The sequence below is a fragment of the Megascapheus bottae genome, chromosome 1 (assembly GCF_031878675.1).
Source record: "Megascapheus bottae isolate mThoBot1 chromosome 1, mThoBot2.hap1, whole genome shotgun sequence".
Classification (NCBI taxonomy): Eukaryota; Metazoa; Chordata; class Mammalia; order Rodentia; family Geomyidae; genus Megascapheus; species Megascapheus bottae.
In genome coordinates, this window is record NC_143509.1 from 15,058,291 (window position 1) to 15,079,274 (window position 20,984).

Sequence of the window (20,984 nt, forward strand, 5' to 3'; positions counted from 1 at the left end):
GAGCTGGTTACTAGCCACATGTAGGCAAGCCTTTTTTCTTTTCTTTCTTTCTTTCTTTTTTTTTTTTTCCGTCAGTCCTGGGACTTGAACTCTGTCTGGGCGCTGTCCCTGGCTCTTCAACTCAAGACTACCACCCTACCACCCTGCCTCATTTCAAGCCCACCACCCTTCCCCTGGGTCGCAGCCCACTTCTGGTTGTCTGGTGGTCAATTGGACTTGGAGTCTCCGGACTTTGTGACCGGGCTGGCTCTGGACAGTAGTCCTCAGCTCCCATCTCCCAGGTAGCCAGGGTGACAGCCAGAGCCCCAGCCCCGTCCCCGTCCAGTCCCCGTCCCCGTCCAGTCACCATCCAGTCCCTGGCCCCATCCAGTCCCCGTCCCCGTCCAGTCCAGTCCCCATCCCGTCCCTGGCCCCGTCCAGTCCCCCCTCCCGTCCAGTCCCCATTCCCATCCAGTCCCTGTCCCGTCCAGTCCCGGATCCCGTGTAGAGGGCGCATGGCCGACCCAGGCTGGCCTGACAGAGGCAGGCAGAGCCATTGGCAGGCATGGCCGAGACCTGTGCTGGAAATGATTTCTAGAAGGTGGGTAAGAGAGGAAGAGAGACATCTTTCCTTCACCACAGTGTGGGATCTCAGGTAGGCTTGAATGCGCGGGCTGGGGGGGTGGATCCGCGCATCAGGCTGCCCGCCAGGCCGCAGGGGGATGGTGCGGGGTGGGGGGGCGAAGGGGTGGGGTTTCGCTGGCTCAGGGCTCAGGGCTCCGGGGGGTGCGGCCTGCGGAGCTGGGCCCGCGTGTCCTCCCCGGCCTCCCCGGCCTCCCCGGCCGCCCCAGACGCCCGGCCGCCCCGGCTCTCTGCCTCTCTCTGCCGGTAGGCCTGGTTGAGAAGCTGGATGTCCTCGTGGTAGCCGCCCCGGGGCGCGCAGCCTGGCGGGGGCGGCGGGGCCGGGCGCTGGCGCAGGCCCCCGCTCCGGTGCGCCTCCACCGTGTCCGGGATGGAGATGCGGAGCGCCGCGCCGTCGGGGCCGCCGGGGGGCAGCAGCAGCGAGCAGGAGGCTGTCTCCCCCAGCTCGCAGGACACGAAGCGGTTCTCCCGGCGCGAGAAGCGCAGTGACGGGGAGCGGGCGCGCGCCGAGGACTGGCTGATGCTGCTGACGATGGAGACGGTGTCCGGGGCGCCCTCGTCCTCGCACACCTCCAGGACCTCCACGTGGATCTTGACGCTGGCGTCCGCGAAGGCGCCCGGGGACTCTTCGGCCGCGCGGGGCTCGTGGCCCACGCTCTTGGAGCGGAAGACCTCGACCTTTTGGGCTGTGGGCGCGAGGGTGCGCCCCTCGGCGCTGACCTCGTAGGTGGACAGGGACAGCGTCTTCCCGGTGGGCGTCTGGAGGGACACCATTCCCTGGAAGGCGCGCAGGGGCAGGGCCAGGCCGTCACCCGCCCGCTGGAACAGAAGGAGCCGCGGCTGAAGACCCGGACGGATGGCCCCCTCTCCCACCCGAGACCCGGACCAAGGGCCCCTCACCTACCCGAGACCCGGACGGATGGCCCCTCTCCCACCCGAGACCCCAGGAGGACCCAGACTCGCAGAGCAGAGACGTCTCCTCCTGGGACCACGGGTGGCAGCCAGGGCAGAACGGGGGCCTTCGTCCCAATCCGGAATGGGTTTTATGTTTTTGTCTCATATCACGCTTAATTTAAAAGCCTGGAGGAGTGGAAGAAGCATAGCCTGCATCCCCGGTGAGAGTGTCATGGTGAGAGTGTCATGGTGACCAGAGGAAGCTAGCCTGAGGCGTGCCTGTCTCCTCTGGGCACAGGCAGGTGGGAGGTGGGGCTGGCCCTCCAGGGAGAGGTGCTCCCCAGAGTGGTCCTGGGCTCAGCCTTCCGGGGATGGGTGCTCCCCAGAATGGTCCTGGGCTCAGCCTTCCGGGGATAGGTGCTCCCCAGAGTGGTCCAGCCCCGCAGGCCCAGGCCCTAGCCCACAGAGTAGGCTGTTTTTAAAAACTGGCCACCACCAAGTGTTGGAGAGACAGGCGGCTGGGCTCTCTCGAGGTCGTTTCCCGCATGGCTGTTTGGCGCTCCCACGCTCTCCCTGGCCCTCTGAGAAAAGCTGAGATTCATTGAAAAAGAGGTGTAGTTCAGGAAAAGTAGGGAAGTGAGTGTCTTGGGTGGCAGGCCCTCGCTATGCGGTGCCAGGCTTTGTGTTGTGTTTTCGGTGACTGATTTGGGGTTGCAGGTGGCGAGGGCCATGGCGTGGGCAGTGATGGTGATCCACTATGGTGATGAGCAGCCTTCCCAATGACCCCACGAATGAAGTCCCCACATCTCAGCCAGCCCTCAGCCCCAGGCCTCCCACCGTGGGGACAAGGGCGGAGGCCAAGCAGCATGGGTCATGGACTAAAGGAGCCAGGGCGGCCTGGGCCTGGAGCAGGGGTAGCTTTCCTCCATGCGGATGGACTGTGGGGGTCCCCATCACCTGAGCCACTCTCCTTCCTTGACCTCAGGGACCCGGGAAAGACAGGCAGCTTGTTATATCCACACAAACTCCCAGAAATGCAAACAAGGCCGATTTTTAGGGTACTCTTTTTGTCTTTTTTCTTGTTGTTTTTTTTAAAATTCTGTACATAAGTTTATGTGACTGGGGGAAGGGTGGGGACAAAGGTGAGCCAATGTAACAGTGATACTAGACACTGTTGGAAATGGACGTTAACGCTGGAGGGGGAAGAGAGCGGGAAGGAGGGGAGGGGAAGCAGAAGAAAATGAAGAGGGGAACACTTGAAAAGGAAGGGCCCTCACTAGGCCCAGTGGCTCCCGCCTATCTTCCTAGCCACTCAGGAGGCTGAGATCTAAGATCTGAGGATCCATGTTCAAAGCCAGCCCCATCACTGACGTCTGTGAGAAGTTTATCTCCAATTAACCTCTAGAAAATGGGAAGTGGACTGTGGCTCAAGGGTAGGGCGGTAGCCTTGAGCTGAAGCGCTTAGGGTAGTGCCCAGGCCCAGAGTTCAACCCCAGGACCAACAAAAAACAAGCAAACAAAAACCCCAAAACCTTATGTATGTAATTAACCCCTCTGTACTTCCCCTTTACAATAAAATTAAAAAAGAAAATAAAAATTCAGTTTGGATGTATGACTGTTATTACTGCCTTCTTATTATGGTCAGGATTTCACCAACAGATTTCCTCGGTAGCAGGGAGGCAGGGCATTGCCTGTGACCCTAGTTCCAGGTTCTGCACTGCAGTTCACCCCACTCATGCAATATGTTCTTTTTCTAGGTTAGCGGAGCTTTCAGGAAACTTTGCCCCCATACCTTGGTTGATTAGGACAGTGTCAATTAGTTATACAATGTAATGTCTTGTTTGCATTTCATAAGCGTAGACAATGTTAAGGTGTATTTTTTTTTATTTGAAAGGGAAAGCTCTAGTTCTAATCAAACATATCTCTGTCAAAGTGGAGGGTTTTTTGTTGTTGTTGTTGTTGTTTTGTTTTGTTTTGTGGGCTTAAACTTGTCCTGGGTGTTGTCCCTGAGCTCTTCAGCTCAAGGCTACTGCCCTATCCTTGAGCAAACCTCCACTTCCCGTTTTCTAGAGGTTAATTGGAGATAAGAGTCTCAGGTCCTTTTGTGCCCGGGCTGGCTTTGAACCTTGATCCTCAGATCTTCGCCTCCTGAGTAGCTAGGATTATAGGGATGAGCCACAGCACACACCCGACCTCCTCTGGAGATTTTACTTGAAAAAAAAAATGTAAAAAGAAAACAGTTTCAGCAACAACTCAATGTAAACCTGAACTCACACAATGAAGAGTCTTCCCTCTTGGGGGAGAAAAAATGTTGTCTGAGCTAAGTCACAAACTACAAGTTAATGTGTATGATGTCTAAATCATGTAACAACTCAAGAACAATTTCAAAAAAGTATTTATGAGCATTTTTATGAGGAAAAAAAGAGGTAGATATTATGCGACATAGTGTTACTGCTGATTTCATTTGCCTTCACCTTTGAGCTGATTGAACAATGTCCCCACAAAACCTATAAGCGTCGGCTCAAATGGAAGTGATTTCCACAGGTACAGTCACCCTAAGATGTGGTTCCATGGCTGCGGTGTCCTCAGGAAAGAGTGGTGGAGTGAGATTGCCCTGGAATGGGGCGGGAGTATCAGGCGCTGTAGTTTGGCCTCAGTTTCTCTAGATTCTCCCTCAGAATCTGGACAGGGTTCCCTGCCCCACCCCGCTGGTATGGAAATATAAGAACAGATTCTCGGCTTTTATACAACCCATGTTTGCAGTAGTTTGTGGTAGTCGCTCTAGGGAGCAAATGGTACAAAAGTATACATGAAAGCGAATTTTTGTAAAGTCTCACAAGTGCCTATTTTCTACCAGAGACCAGGTCTATGTGCTCGATTTTGCCAAATGCATAGAAAATAAAATCTTAAAGGAGAACATTTTCTGTTGATCATTATTTTCCTAGCCTTTATAACAGTGCCTAACATGGCAGGCACTCAAAAGTATTTGTTAAAGGAAAATAATTATATATACCTCTGTATTATTGACCTAGTATGTTTTTAGCTTCCACATTTTACTTTTGAAAGCACAAATATAGAATCATCTTTTTTAAATATTGACATTTGATTTTTTCCCCTTTTTTTTTGGTCCTGGGGTTTGAATACAGGGACTAAGCATAGTCCCTGGACTTTTTCACTTAATGCTAGTACTCTCCCACTTTTAGTGACAGGACCACTTCCATTTTTTCTGGTGAAGATATTTGGAGACAAGAATCTCATAGACTTTGCCTGACTGGGCTGGCTTTAAACCAAAATCCTCAGTTCTCAGCCTCATGAGTGGCTAGGATTACAGGCATGAGCCAGCATAAGCTTTGATGCTTATTTTTATTTTTTAACAACCTTATATGGGGGGTAGGGGAAATAGTAAGAGAAAAATGAGTGAGGGGTAACAGTGTTCAATGAGAAATGTACTCATTACTGTACTTATGTAACTATAACCCCTCTGTACATCACCTTTACAACAAAATTAAATTTAAAAACCTTATATAAATGAGTAATCAGAGTTATAAGCACATTGAAGCCATCTTAAAACAACATTTTTATATAAATAAAATGTAGGAGACTTAATTGCAGCTGAACATTTACTGCATGGTCAGTAGGATGTATTTAGAGCATAAAAGCATTCATTTCATAGTCAGTGTTTTCGTTCCATTTAAAAGTAAGTGAATTAGCATTTGCTGTCAGGAATAATGATAATCCATTATTGCTGCCTTCTGAGTGTGGGTGGCTGGGAGTTCTACTTGGAGATGAAAAGCAGTCTCTAAACCTCACAAATACTTCAGGAGGAGAGAACTCACCATATAAACACATTCGCACAAATAATCTGCTGTGATAATTGATTCATACTCATTGGCCTTGGATATAACAAATGTTTTTTTTTAATTTTTCAGTATAAGCCTGTAGGTGAATTCAGGGTGAAATTATAATATAAAAAGAGTTGCTCTAAATTTGTCTCCTAACAAGATTAGCTATTCTGTTGATTATTTAAATCACTCAGGAAAAACAGTATTACAGCTCTTAGGATCAGAGCCTTCATCGAAGTGGAGCAGGTCTAGATTTTCCACCTTGAAAGTTAGAACTACATCATGAACTCATAATCCCAGTGACCAGCAATTTAAGCACAAATAAATTCATTCAAACGACCTCCAGTATATTTTGGAAGATATGGGGCCTTGAAAAGTATACAAATTGAAGAATTTAAGTCATAGAAGACCATCTTAAAAAATGGTCTGATTGAAAAATGACATTAAAAAAGACAGAACAAGAATTTTTTTGAGAAAAGCAAAAGTAGATTTAAAATAATTTATTTGGGGGAGTTTTGCTCACTAGATAAACTACTATGTTTAGTGAAGCAAAGGCAGATGACACAAGAATCACTCCAGACAAGAGACAGTGGTGGGGCGCAGAGAAGAGCACAGGGCTATGTCAGCCCTCAGAGCTCAGGCTGTACCTGAAGCCTGCTCTTCCACCATGACCAGTCTAACCTCTGCTTTGACTGAAATTCATCAGAAAACTTTACTGAGCCTGCTGAGCAGGAGCTATAGTTCAGATTTCTGAGTTTCCTATTTAATATCACACTAACTTACAAAATGGAGAACAAAGCTATCCAAAGTTTATGGATGATATGATGACGTTGCAGGAGGTGACAGAAGGCAACATATGTCGGAGCCAATGCCAAGTCCGTGCTTCATGTCTCACACCCTCTGGCCTTACGAATTCTCTAGCCTATAGTACCATAAAATGTGGGTGACACTTGCCTCTTCTGATCTAGCCAAACCTCAGGCCAAGGTGAATAGCATTTCACTCTTCTACTTCAGCTAGAACCTTGAGGACACCAGGAGGGAGAAAGGATGTAGTCACACTCAGAGGGCAGTAGTTAGAGAAAAATCTTAAGTAAACCCTGAAAGATAATTTCAGAACATGAAAATGCAAAGGCAAATGGTGGTGTTGAGAAATCTGGAGGAGATGGAAAGAGCTGGAGAGCCCAAAGCAGCAAGATTTGTTTTGTCTGCATGGCTCTGATGTTCTCTTCCATAGTTATAGAAGAGAAAGAAAGGATGGACGTGGACTTCTATTGTGTGCACATTACACACTCAACACATTACGTAGGACGTCTAATTTCATAGAATCCTGAGAGTATAAAGTCATTTGCGCATGAATCAGTCATGGGTGTGTGGAGATGAGCGCACTTGTCCAGGCTGCCTGGGAAGATAAGGGTGGAACGCTCATCTCAGTGTAGCTCTCCTCTACATCCTTCTAACCATGCCACGGCTGGCGTAAGAGAGGACCCACGATCCAGTGGGAGAGGAATCAGAAGGAGGAGGCAGTGGGAGCAGGGAGAGTAGCGAGGAGGTTTTAAAATCATGAGCTTCAGTAACTGGAGTAGAAATTTGACCATTTAAACAAAATGGACTGACTCCCTGAAAAACCCAAATGCTACCATAATGCATCCAACATGAGACAGAGCTTAAATAGACCTGTTACTATGGCACAAAGTCATAATTTTAAAATGCAAAAAAGAAGAGAGAAGATACCTTCAGAATCAGATAGTTTTGCTGAAGAACTCTATCAAATATTTAGTGAAGGAAAGTTTAAATTCTGTATTATCTCTTATAGAAAATAGAAGAGGAAGCAACACTTCTTCATTTTTACAGACCTGATTTTATCATACTACAAAAATCATACAGGGATAGTACAAAGAAAAAACTATAGTACAAAAAATAGTACAAAAGCATAGTGCAAAAGATCTATAGATTGAATTACTCATGAATCTAGATGCAAGCACCTTTAACAAATGGAATTTAGCAATTTATGAAAATAGTATGCATTGGGTCTGGGACTGTGGCCTAGTGGTTCAGTGCTCGCCTAGCATGCACAAAGCCCTGGGTTCGATTCCTCAGTACCACATACATAGAAAAAGCCAGATGTGGTACTGTGGCTTAAGTGGTAGAGTGCTATCCTTGAGAAAGCCCAAGGACAGTGCTCAGGCCCTGAGTTCAGGCCCTAGGACTGGCAGTAAATAAGTACATAAAAAACTAGCAAGCACTGTAACCAAGTGAAACTTACTTTAGAAATATAAGGTTGATTTAGAATTCAGTGACTGATCTAATCTCTCATATTAGTAAACTAAGAAAAGACCTCCATGATTATTTCAATTGACTCAAAATATCCAAAAGTACTCCACATCCATTTATGATTTTTTTACAAAAAAACTTAGAAAATCAGGAATAGAAGGAAATTTCCTCAGGTTCAGCACGGACATGTGTAAGGGATCTAGATCTAGCATTAGATTTATGAAAAGACTGATTTCTTCCTAAGATCAGAAGAGGTCATGATTTCAGAACTCATCATTTTTCTTCCATAGTGTACTAAAAGTTTACTGCCAGTGTAAAAAGCCTGGAAAAGGAAGCAGGCAATATCAATCACAAAGTAAGAAATGAAGCTGCAGCTACTCTTAGAGGACATGTCTGTATAAATCAATCTCAAAGAGTACAAAAAACCCTCTTTGAACTAATGACTGATCTAAGCCATTGTTAGGCACAAATACAAAACCTGGCTATGTAGTTTATGATGGGACCTAAAATTCTGCGCTTACTGAAGGCTCTCCGAAGGTGCTGAGGTGACTGATTAATGAAGCTGTTGTTTGAAAGCAAGAGACTAGGATCTATTTGACTCTTCATAGCACTAAAATCACATGGCTACATAAATAAATTGTATAGTGTTCATAATTTAGAGAAGACAAAGGCAGAATCACATGTTAATTGCAGGAATAATATAAATCCTCCATAAAGCAACTTCATAATTCAGTGGAATGCAATCCCAAATTTTATATTTTCAAATGTTTTCAATATATTCAAAAGCCTAAGTAAAATGTCACTTATATTGCAAACGATAAACCATTCGGATGAGAAAATGTTCAAGCTTAAAGCATGGAACCTCATTTTTCACGGACTTGCAGCCAAAACAGAACCTCTGGAACGAATGTATCATTTTGTTAAAGTTACTTTTTGAATGGAAAGTTGCATTGTTATATTTTCATTTCATAACATGAACTCAGCCCTGACAATATTGAGGATATGAGAATTCGGATGGGAAGTTTGAATTTCAGTCTGTTTCCTGCTGTTGAGATCACTAGACAAGTATCATGCCTGTAAGATACTAAATCTCATCTCTAAAAGTAGCATTTCAACGTAGCTACTCTGTATATGCAAGTTTATCTGCATGGAGTACCCATTTTCCTGCTTTTCTAACAAGATAAAAGAGAATAAATTAATTTGAAAGGAAGCATACACTAGTTAGAAAAATAAGAGTTTTGCAAGAAATAAGTGAATCCTAAGGACTGAAATCTTTTTCTTCAGGATGGGTGTAGCTAGCTCACTGTATTGTGGAGGGCCAGTACGTGCAAGGCTCTGGGGTTAATCTCCAAGGCACACAAAAAAAGAAATCATGTTTTCATATGTAATTACAGACATGCATGTAAGGGAATGTTGAATCACTTTGGAAAATCTTATTAAAAATGATTATAGGAAGCTGGGTGCTGGTGGCTCATGCCTGTAAATCAAGAGGCTGAGATCTGAGGATCTTGGCTTGATGCCAGTCCAGGCATCAAAGTCTGTGAGACTTCTCTCCAACGAATCATTAAGAAGCCGTTGGTGGAGTGGCTGAAGTGATAGAGTGCAAGCCTTGTATAAAAAACTCAAGGACAGCACCTGGGTTCAAGCCCTAATATTGGCACACACATAAAAATTGCAAGAAAACATTTCTAGTTTCGTACAAGATTGCTGCGGTCCTGAATAAGTGATTACATTAGTGCTTTAGAAGACAAGATTTTTGTGAGGCAGCACATTGCAGCTAAAGAGCATCAAACACAGAAGACAGCTGAGTCTGGGGCAGGACCAGAGTCCCTTGGGCACCATAGGGCTTTCAATGTAATGAACACGTGCCAAACCTGACCTGTGTGATGGCTACACAGACTGGTAAGCTCACTAGAAATAATTAAATTGTGTGCTTTAAATAGGTGGATCAATCTTCTTGGATAAGAGGTGTTTTGTTGTTAGTTTTTTCAATGCTGGTATCTGCACTTACTTGCTTCATCACCTGAGCCGCACCCATCGCCCTTTCTGCTTTGGTTCCACAGGGAGAGAGCTTGGGGACATGCGGTTTCCCTGGGCCATGTATGTGCCCAGTATTCCCATCTGTAGATCTGCATGGCAGATCACCGGCGCCCCGGCCCATCCACAGCAATGCCCAGGTATCCGTGTACCTGGGATGGGCGAGTCACATCCTGGGGATAGGGCTGAATGGTGGGCAGTCTGGAAAGGCAGGGGGGAAGCAGAAGACGCAGCCTACACCGGAAGGGGAAAACGTGTTCCAAACACTCGTGCATGTCACTAGCATAACAAAACCTCTTCCTCATGTATGCTAATTCAAAAATGAAGTTTAAAGAACATCTTGATTTTGAGGAAGAATAGGTAGAGATGAGGATGCCTGGGATTTTTCCAAGGTCAAAGAGTGCAAGGAAGGCCTGGGGCTCGGACTTGGGCTCTAGGGCTCTGAGAAACTGTACAATCAGCTGGGCGGGGTGGCTCACACCTGTCATCCTGGCTACTCAGGAGGCTGAGCTCTGAGGGCCACAGTTCAAAGTCAGCATGGGCAGGAAAGCCCATGAAACTCTCATCTCGAGTTAGTTACCAAAAAAAATAAACCTACCAAACACAACTGAAACAACAACAAAAGCCAGAAGTAGCCTTGTTGCTCAAGTGGTAGAGCACTATCCTTTAGCACACAGGCTCAAGGACAGCACCTAAGCCCTGAGTTCAAACCTAGGGACAGGCCCAAAAAAGAAAGGAAGGAAAGGAAAACAATGATTTGGCACACTGATTTTAACTGTCTACTGTGAGGCAGATATGTTCTAGGAGCTGAAGGTAGAGACCGCCTATCTGTCCACCTGTCCACCTGTCCATCTGACTGCCTGCCCTCTGGTACAGGCAGAATGATGTGTCCAGCTTTCTAGGCAGCATGATTTTAGTTCACTTGGTCTCTCTTCTCTTAGTACCTTTCTGTACTGCTTGGATGTTAAATAATAACAAAAAGAAGCTACTTCTATACAAAAACAATTAAGCCATTGTTTTAGATAAAAACAATCAAGTCTCAAGACAAAAACCAATGCAACCCATTTCATTTTTGAAGCGAAGAAGCAGCAAAATTTCAGATCTTCTATTCAAAGAGAATGAAAAGGTTGCTCCTCCCTTTCTTCTGACTCTGAAACATTTTTCCTCCCACTCCTCGCACAGCAATGAAACAGGACGTGTGTGGAAAATTGTTTTCTAAAACGAATTTACAAGTCAAGGTCTTCAGAATCTTCCCTTTCTACTCAGCAAATATTAAAGCATTCTTATTATTTTTAAATACACAATAACAAAAACCCTTTGGAAAAACAATTCAATGGCTTACTCACATTATTACATCTCAAAAGAAAAAATGCTAATGGTGAAATTATCCATCATTCGTGTGTGCAGCGTTCAGAAATGAACCACTTGCCTTCAGAGGAAAGTGCCCTGAAAGCAATGACACCTTCCCGACCACAGCAGCACCCCCCATCCATGGTCCCTGCAGTGAGAGCTGGGCCTGAACCTCTGCCACATTTTTCCTAGTCAGGTTTATGCACTTCAAAAGCATTTCCATCTTCCCCACTTGTCCTCACAGTGACCTGAATGCTTGCAGCCTGAGGTGTGCGAGCAAAGCCAGAAAGCAGAGATTTCTTCCTCCTCTCAGCTGCATGGACAGAAAATGGGCTCTTGTCACAGGTCTCTCCTTTGTTAGATGAAAAATATGCTCCTTTCCCTTTGAAGGGCGCTTTCTGTGGCCTCTCTGGCCCTCATGTATCACCAGTGTCTCTGCTGGGCGCTTTGGGCCACCAGCAGCAGGTCTTGTCAGGAGAGGGCAGCTGAAGGACCCTGTGGCCCCGCAGCTTGGGTCCTGGACACAGAGAGATGCCCTGTGTCCTGCAGAACTCATGATTATGCCAAGGAACGTGCAGTTTCAATTTTCTCCGTGCTTTCTGTTTCTTTCCAAATTTTCCACTTAATGTGCTATAGTGGGGTTTCAGCAGAGAGTGGAAACTCTGGAGAGTGAATTTGTGCCGCAGGAAGGAAGGACATGCAAACTGAAGACAGCACTAGGATGTAATCCTGGACCATGAAGATTGTCTCTTCATGGTACAAGCAACAGTAGTGGCTTGGTGTTGCTGTTTTTCTTTTCTTTTCTTTTTTGGAAAACTGACGGGATTCCTAGAATACGTAAGTTAAAGTTTCTATGGGGTTTGTTTTAATTCACATTAGTTACTTGCATAACGGGCAGGAAAACCTCATGCCCAGATGCAGGTGTTAATTTCACAGGGGGACGCTATGCATGTTGGTAATGGAATAAACTTAGTCTGTCCAGCAGACGGCTCAGAGATTGGGAGAGGGGCATCGAGGCTCTCAGAGGCATTGGTTTGTGGGTCCTAGGGTATTTGGAGACAATGAAGCACACTCATTTCAACTTCCTCCTCCAGGGACCTAGGCTTGCAGCTCATCTTCAGTTCTGTAAGTTAAGTTTCCCAACACCAGTCTTGGCTTGATGCTTGACTAAACACAGACGAATCATGAGCAGAGCTGGGTAAAATGTAGGTTCACAACCACCACTTTGGGAAGACTCAAATTTAGTAGGTTTAGAATTAGAACTAGGAAATCAGATTTGTAAAGCTCTGTCTCCAGATGGTTCAAAGTAGATTTGAGAACCAGTAAGGCAGAAGATCAAAGCTGATGAGAGCTAAGCTGTGATATCACAGTGGGGAAACTGTCCTGGCGAACTCACAGGCATGCCAGGAAAGTATACAGACCAGATTCTTGGTAGGTGCCAGTGTCTGTCGTTTCCTAAGTACTAGTCACCATCACAGCTAAAACAGTACCATTGGACATTTGTGTTAGCTAGAGAGGACTGACTGCATGGCTCAAGTAGGAGAGCTCTTACCTATTCAATGAGAAGTAGCAGCTACACAAAATGTTTTATGGTACTCAACTTCTTTCCCCAAACCAGCTCATGAGCTCAATGAGAGATCAATCACTCATGCAGAGATCAATCAGACATGTAATGATCAATTACGTATATCCAATGACCACAGAGGTCTAAAAAACCCCCAGAGTTCTTCACCAGCTCAGTCATTGTGGCTGAAGCTTTGAGTCCTCACGACACCCAAGGACAGAGGGCTGCTTGGTCAAAGATGACCATTAAAAGAGGGATTCTGACTGGTTGAATCCCTTGAATTAGAAATATAAAGGACAGAGGGAATATTTTAGAAGTCAGTCTTAACAAGCATGAGTGAGCAAAGGAAGACTGAAGGGCAGCCGGCTGCAGCCTGCAAGGTACCTTGGTGACGCCAGGATTAGTGGGGTGGCTCACCCTCAAAGAGACCCCAGAGTGGCCAGGTGCATGAATAGGCGTGCCCAGCCTTCAGACATGCGTTCCTACAATCTACCTTGCAGGGCCTCTGCTGCCTTGTTCTCTACTTGAATTTCCAAGCTTGATCATCTGATGCGCTTGGAGCAAAGCTAAATATTTGAAACTAGCCATGTAGCAACTTTCGATGTTCGTTTTGAAATTCAAATATCAGGTGCTCCTTAGGAAATGTTTGTAATAAGATTTTAATCCAAATATTTGCCTCAGAACTACTTTTTAATATTGTTCATTCCCTCCGTCCCTCCTTTCTTTCTAGCAAGGCATATAGTCTGTTATAACAGGCAATTTTATTTGAGTTAAGTAGGAAATATGACCTTAAACATTTAACAAATGAATGGAGAGTGTTTTGTGCTTAAGAGCTCCATATTAAAAGCATTGCATTTGTGAATGTTGTTCTTTTCCAAACGATACTCATCTTCTAATGGGTTTGTATTCTCCCAAGTAAAGTTGAGTCAAGCCTGTTACCATTGCCTGCCATAGGGCATTCTTGTCAGTATTAAATCTGTTTAGATTATTGCCTGAACTGCCTTTCCACTATTTTTGAAACCACAGGACTCATCAGAATATTAGCTTTTAAGATGATGAGCAGATCCTAATGTGGAAATGTAGTTTTTGTCATAATCCATATTCCTCAGCTTTAATAAAGGCCATAGTTGATGGATTAGGCTAAAAATAAAAGTGTTTTCATAGTTATGTGAAGAATAATCAGTGACTTGTATCACTTGATTAGACTTAGGGCTGCTCACATAGCTCGTAAAACATTACTTGTGGGGTTATTTACCAGAGTGTTTCTGGGGAACAAAGAAGCTGAGAAAGAACACATTCTCTTTCTGTGTTTGTTGTGATATTCACTATTTCCTGTTTCTCAGGTTTTTGAACTTGAACCAGGATATACACTGATTGTCAAGCTTTCAGGCCGCTGGACTCAGGCTGGGACTCAAACTTGTGTCTTCTCTGATTGTCAGGCTTTAAAAATATTTTTCCAGGGGGGTGGGGGGGAAGGGTAATGGGGACCAAGACATGTGAAAGGGTATCAATGTATGTGAATTAATGCACCTTCTATCTGGCAAATACCATGTAACCCTTTTATTAATTACAATAAAAAATTAAAAAAAATATTTTTCCAGTCCTGGGCCTTGAACTCAGGGCTTGGGCACTGTCCTTGGGCTTTCTTAAGGCTAGACCTCTATCACTTGAGCCACAGCACCACTTCTGGCTTTTCTATATTTGTGATAACCAAGGAATCAAACACCTGCTAGGCAAGCACTCTACCACTAGGCTTAACTCCTGGCCCCTGTCAGGCTTTTTGACTTAGACTGAATTACACAAAGGTTTTTATAGGCTCTTTATCATCTAATGGTACAGCCTGGTACTTCTTAGCCTGGTATAACAGTGTGGGCAGGTTCTTGTAATAAGTCTTCTCTCTACCCAGCCTTCTATCCAGGTTCCTGTTTGTCTCTCTGTCCATCCATGTATGTATGTGTGTATGGAATCTATCTATCTATCTATCTATCTATCTATCTATCTATCTATCTATCTTCTATCTGTCTACTTGTATGCCTGTCACGAAGTGTTATGATTACTGTGTATGGTAAGTTTTCAAATCAGGTGACTTAAATCTTGAAGGTCCATTACTCTTCCTGTTTTAGGTTTATAACCAGCTTTGCATGAAAAGAAACCCAAAGTCTAAACACAGAGCAAATCATGAGGCATGTTTGTATGCATATAGTTAGATGTGCATATGTGTATATGCTTGTATAGTTTGTGTAGGTGTGTGCATCTTTGTGCATGTACATATGTGTTTGTGCACATGTGTTTGTATATATTCATATGTGCACAGCATGTGTATGTGCCTATGTGTGTATTTATGTATATACATGCGTGTTTGTGTTTGTATGTATTTGCGTGTGTTTTTGCATTATGCAAACCAAGTAGCTTAACTACTTTCTATTAGGTTAGGTATCAAGATAAATCTCAAAGAAACATGACCTTTGCTTTTCTGAGTAATAAGCAGCCAATGACAGAATCTTAAAAGCAAGAATATCAAAGCTGATGACTGAGCTCCGCGGACAGAGGCAGAGCTGAAGGAGAGCTATAGAGATTGTGTTTCAAATCACTATTTTCAAATATGATGAATGCCATTTCCTGGAGAGCAGAGAAAACTCTAAAACTCTGAATGTTGGGATTCCACTTCAGATTATCTGTAATGAGTACATGGGAATTGGACAGGACCAGGTAATTCTAACCTGAAGTCAACCGAAACAAATACTTTCTTAAATAAACTGCATATCTGAGAAATGGTGTGTGTGTGTGTGTGTGTGTGTGTGTGTGTGTGTGTGTGTGTGTGTGTGTGTGTGTGTTGCTGGTCCTGGGGCTTGAACTCAGGGACTGGGCTTTTTTTGCTCAAAGCTAGTCCTCTACCACTTGAACCACAGCTTTACTTCTGATTTTTTGAGTTCATGGACTTTTCTGCCCAGGCTGTTTTTGAACAATCCTCAAATCTCAGCCTCCTAAGTTTTTTTTTTTTTAATAGCGCATCATCTTCCCCTGGAGTGTCACAAAATAAGATTGTATGATTTGATTTGACACATTTATGAATCAATTCAGTTTTATTCTTCTAATATTTAGGGTTTATCTGTTCTCTTAACTAGTAGATTATTTTGAAATGGTCCATAGTACAACAGAGTATTTAATTGCTTTACTATATTGACCGTAAATTATTGCATGTCGGGGTGGTAGAAGTGAAGATCTGACATGAATAGACTAAGATGCATGATAGAAATATCTGGATGTCCTGGGTGGGTGAGGGAGGGGACAACTCCAGGAGTCTTTGGCTGGGGCCGGCACCTGTGTGTTGACAGAGTTTTTTCCCTAGGGAGGAAGTGTGTTTCTAATACAGATTTGTCTGAGTCCTTCACTGTGGGTCTGTGGTTATGGTGCCTGTGCTGGGCTCAGTGAAAGAGTTCCTTGGCTTGGCTTAGTTACCCATGGACTCTCTCTAAATCCCACATGGCCTAAGGACAGCATTCACGATGTTTGCTCTCATGGTGAATTCTGCAGCCATGCCTGGCTCTGTGAGCATTTTCTCCCTGGACTTCAGGCTGGGTCACAGCCCTCCAGATGCTCTTGGAGATAGGGCACCTGGGGGTTGATCTGCTTTAGTGAAGGAGTCAGTACCCCCACTAGGCCAGGAGGAGCCGCTCTCCCCACCCCCCTAGCACTTGCCAGCAGGACCCCAAGTAGGCTCTCAGCAGATACCTGTTTCCCTTCCCTGCATTGTACCACTCAGATGCCACAACCCAGAGACATACATTTGTGTTGTGTATGGCATGTTACAACAGTTCCATCAGCCTAAAACAGAAAGTCACATACAAAATTCTAGATGAAGGCTGGACATGGTGGTTCACGCCTGTAATCCTAGCTACTCAGGGATGCTGAGATCTGAGAATCAATTCTCAAAGGCTGGCTTTGAAGGACCTGAGACTCTTATCTCCAATTAACCTCTAGAAAATGGGAAGTGGGGCTTGGCTCAGTGGTAGGGCAGTAGCCTTGAGCTGAAGAGCTCAGGGACAAAATCCAGAGTTCAAGACTCATGACCCACACACACAAAAAAAAGATTCTAGATGAAAACGGGGAAAGTTCTACAGCACTGTGAAGATAAAAAGGCACAGTTTCTAAGCCAGGTTACCAGCTCAGTGTAGGCATCATGGCTTTTCTGTTGTGTCTATATTCCCACGATGCATTAACTTTGTAATCCACTCAGAAGCACCTCAAATATTAGAATTAGTTCAAACAAATACCCTCTTGTTTCATCAGCAGCCACCTCAGGGTACCAAGTTCCAGGAGAAATGCCAGCTCACACAGCCAAGGAGGGTCAGCATGGACGCTGGAAGCTGGGGTATGTAACAGACATGGGGAATAGTCCGGAAGAGAAACTCCAGAAGAGAAACTCTCTTACATCTCTCATGATCTGACATTCCTTGCACAGAACTGGGTTTCATTATTATAGTTCCACACACATTTACAACATGTCCCAATCAATCCCAGCCCTCTAGCATTCCCTCTTCTTCCAGGTTCTGAAAATAATTTCAACATTTTTCTTCCTTCTGCTTTCATGAGGAAGAAAAGAGTGATATCTTATCTGCCCCCCCCTCCACACACACACACATACACACATCAAGCTTTCCACATGTCACACAATTAATCCGCACCAGGGTTAGAGCTAGAGCCCAAATACTGTTCAGTAACAAGAGAGGCTCAGGGGCTCTGCTTCCATGCCTTAGTGCACAATTACTCATTGCCAGAATAGAGAGAATTCACTGTCTGTTTTTGCAGCTTCACCACCAGCATGACCACTCATTTTGGCTAAGATAATAGTAGCATAATCACTTTTTCTAAGTGAAAGGAAAATTCATGAGTTATTGCTGCCTCTCCTTCACCTTCTCACCAAGAGATTTCTAGGAGTTTATGCCAAATGCACATGCAAACCAGTCGTGGCCTTAATGGGGGGGCGTTGTTATGTGAGTGGGATTGAGTGATGCCTGCTGTGGGAAATGCGTGTTTTAAGGGCATGGGCATTTCCTTACAGGGTACCCATGCAGCATAGTCAGACAGGTGAACTAGATCTGGCCTAGTTTATGTCTTGTTAACTTGGCCTTTACATAGTATTACCTAGAGAGAATTTGCTGGAAGAACCTTGCAGAATTGCTCGTGCAAGGCAGGGCCAAGGATAATAAAGTTTAGAGGTCATTTAATCAGACTATCATCTCCAATCCCTGTTGATGCTTGAGATGGGAAACACAGAGTGGGTGTTCATATTTTGTCATGGGCATGAGCCCATGGAAGCTTAAACCTGCAGAGAAAGCCATAACTAGGTATGTTTGCTGGTGTAGGAGCTCTTTGTATCACTGAGATATGCCAAGCAATGTCCTTCCGCTGAATTATCACCTAGTCTCTTCTGCGTTACTTAGGGGTCGTAAAGGGGTTGCAAGTGAGTTCTGGGAATTGGCCTGGCACTGGGGTGGAGTCATGATGACATTGTTTCCTGGATGTGGTATTTCAGGTTCTCAGTGGTTTACTGTGGACACTGGTTGAGGGGCTGTGCAACCCTTCAGTGAGCTTCCATGCCATCACTCGCACAATAAACCTGAAAGTCTGACTCACCCAGTGCAGGCAAGAAGAATGACTAGTAGATCACAAAAGTACTAACTGACCATGAGTAGATACATACTTAATGAACACAAAACCTCAGTATTTGAAAGGCACTTATTTCACCCTGATACCCCATAAGAGGGATAAAGAGCTCACACAGTATTTGTGGGTCAGAAGTACAAAATACCATTTTAAAAGCACCCCATTCTGATCTTAAAGATTCAGGACAACTTTCATAGCAGCCCACAGTGCCTTGGCTTACACCAGGGCGAGCTCAGCCTGACTAGGCCCGCCGGAGACCCAATCTTCCGAGCTCACTCTGCTGAGGTTAGATGGGGGCAGCCTCATGATCAGAATGAAGAGCCACATGCACAGATATTCAAAACACCAGGGCGCCAGTGCCAAGCCCATATCCATTTGACTACAATTGCAAAGGAAGTCACTGTGGTGCCATCACTCCTTGAGATCACAGAGTGCCACCCCTCAGGGGACATCATTTCTCACTCATTCAATCAGGACTTGCCTGGCAGAGGCTGTATTTCATATGAACAAATCACTTCTAGGGACACAAAATTCAACAGCTTTGAGAGTGCTTGAGTCAGTGAGCCTAAATTATTTCCCAGGTTCAACCATCCACTATCTCTGGCTGACTCATTAAACTTCAAAAGGCTGTACTTTTTCCTACCTCAGAGGAATGATGGGACCCTAATGAGACACATCTGAAGAATCAGGCTTTCTTGAATCTCATCATTACCATAACATCAAATAAGCTTCAGGAACTTTCCAGAATGCTGGAAAATCTACTCTGAGAAGAAAATCCAAACCAAACCAGAGATGTTTTCACTTCACTTCTGCTGCATATGTCCTCAGTGATTACACTAATAAAGTCTGAGAGCAAACACAGTGAAATTAAATGCCTTAGATACACATGAAAACATAGCACAAGCATAAAGCTCTGGGAGGAGGTGATGGGTTATCACAGTAAGCCTGAGCAGAATGTGCCTTTAGAAAGAGTGACATGGGCACGAGGCTGAATTTACCAGAACCACATACCAATCATAAATTCATACACACTGAACATCACAGCCCTGAATATACTAAGTAAACTGAAGAGAGAAATGCATACTAAGATGAGAGTGGGAGACTTGTATTTATATACCAAAGAATGGGTAGAATATTTGAACAAAATGTGAATGAGAGATACCAGGCGCCAGTGGCTCACGCCTGTCATCTTAACCCCTCAGGAGACTGAGATCTGAGGATCCCAGTTTGAAGCCAGCCTAGGTAGGGAAGGCCATGAGACTATGTCTGCAATCAACCAACAGAAAACTGGAAGTGGGGCTGAGGCTCAAAGTGATAGAGTGCTAGCCTTGAGCTGAAGAGCTCAGAGACAGCGGCCAGGCCCAGAGTTCAAGCCTCACCACCAAGCAAGAAAAAGAAAAAGCAAACAGAGAACATAAAGATTAGCGTAGAAAACAAGGGCTTCTTGACTTGCACAAAGCTCTGCACACAGCAGCAACAGACGACACATTCTTCTTAAGTGCATGTGGTCAGTCTTTATAATAAACCATGTTTTAGGACACAAAAACAAATGAACTTAACTACGGGTGTTCAAAGGCGTAAACAGAACACTGCAAAATGCTGCTGAAAGAAATTAAAGAACACAGAAACAAATGAAGCTGCCTCATGGTCATGGACTGTAAGAGTTCACGTTGTTCTGTGCTGCACAGAGCAAGATACAGAATCAAGGCCAGTCCCGATGGCATACCTCTACACTAAGAGAAAAGGAATCCTGACTCATGGAATCATAAAGGATCCCTCAAAGTGGAAACAATTTGGGGGCTGGGAGTTTGGCCTAGTGGTAGAGTACTTGCCTAGCATGTCATAGAGCCGGGTTCAATTCCTCAGTACCATATACATAGATAAAGAAGCTGGAAGTGGTGCTGAGGCTCAAGTGGTAGAGCTCTAACCTTGAGAAGGTCCAAGGACAGTGCTCAGGCCCTGAGCTCAAGCCCAGGACTGGAAAAAAAAGTGGAAGCAATCTTGAGAAGAAATAAGGAAGCTGGATTCATTGTACTTCCTCATTTTAAAATATATTAAAAGCTCTACCATAACTTAATTTGTATAGCACTGGAATTAAGAAAAGCATGCGCTCTGATGGAACAAAACAGAGAGTCAGGAAATTAAACTACTACATATCTGGTCCAATTATAGAAAGAACAATCGCCTCTGCTGAAGATTATCTACACTCACCAAAATTTTCTGGAAAATAGATCTAGACCATTTTTGGAAATGATGTGATCTCCTATGCGATAAGATCAGGTATGCAGATAAACACTCATGCATAAATAAACACAGATGATACGCTTCTGGAGGATGACATGCAAATTGAGTGTTCTGAAGGTGCCCCCAGGTCTGGGGTTGGCATGCAGTGTGGACTAGCTGTGGGTGGCTTGGAAAGTCCATCCTGGGTCTCTATTTGCTTGAATGACCTCTTAATTTTGGCAGTTGGAGATGAGAAAAAAAGTTCTCCTAGTTAAATGAAGTTCAACACAGAGAAGCTACGGAATAACACTCTTCCACAAAACCTTTTGCAGTAGTGGACAGTTCCTGACTTCACAGCCCAGTGAGCCACCCACCAGCCTCATGTAGCCACTGAATATTTACATGTGGCCTGAACAAAAATCCAAAATTTTACTTCAAAGATAAAATTTACATTTCTGTGGTGCTAATTGTTTCTGGATCTTTTGTATGTTACCTATATGTGGAGTCCCCAAATT

At 44.6% G+C, this 20,984-nt stretch overlaps 1 protein-coding gene across 1 annotated transcript in view; it reads right to left on the reverse strand.

The window, feature by feature from the left end:
• Positions 1 to 750: 750 nt before the first annotated feature.
• Gpr149 (G protein-coupled receptor 149) overlaps positions 751 to 20,984 on the reverse strand; it is a 32,282-nt gene continuing 12,048 nt past the window's right edge. Inside the window, exon 4 of the mRNA XM_090328400.1 lies at positions 751 to 1,440. Within this exon, the coding sequence (XP_090184526.1) occupies positions 751 to 1,440 (690 nt within the window). The remainder of the gene's footprint in view (positions 1,441 to 20,984) is intronic.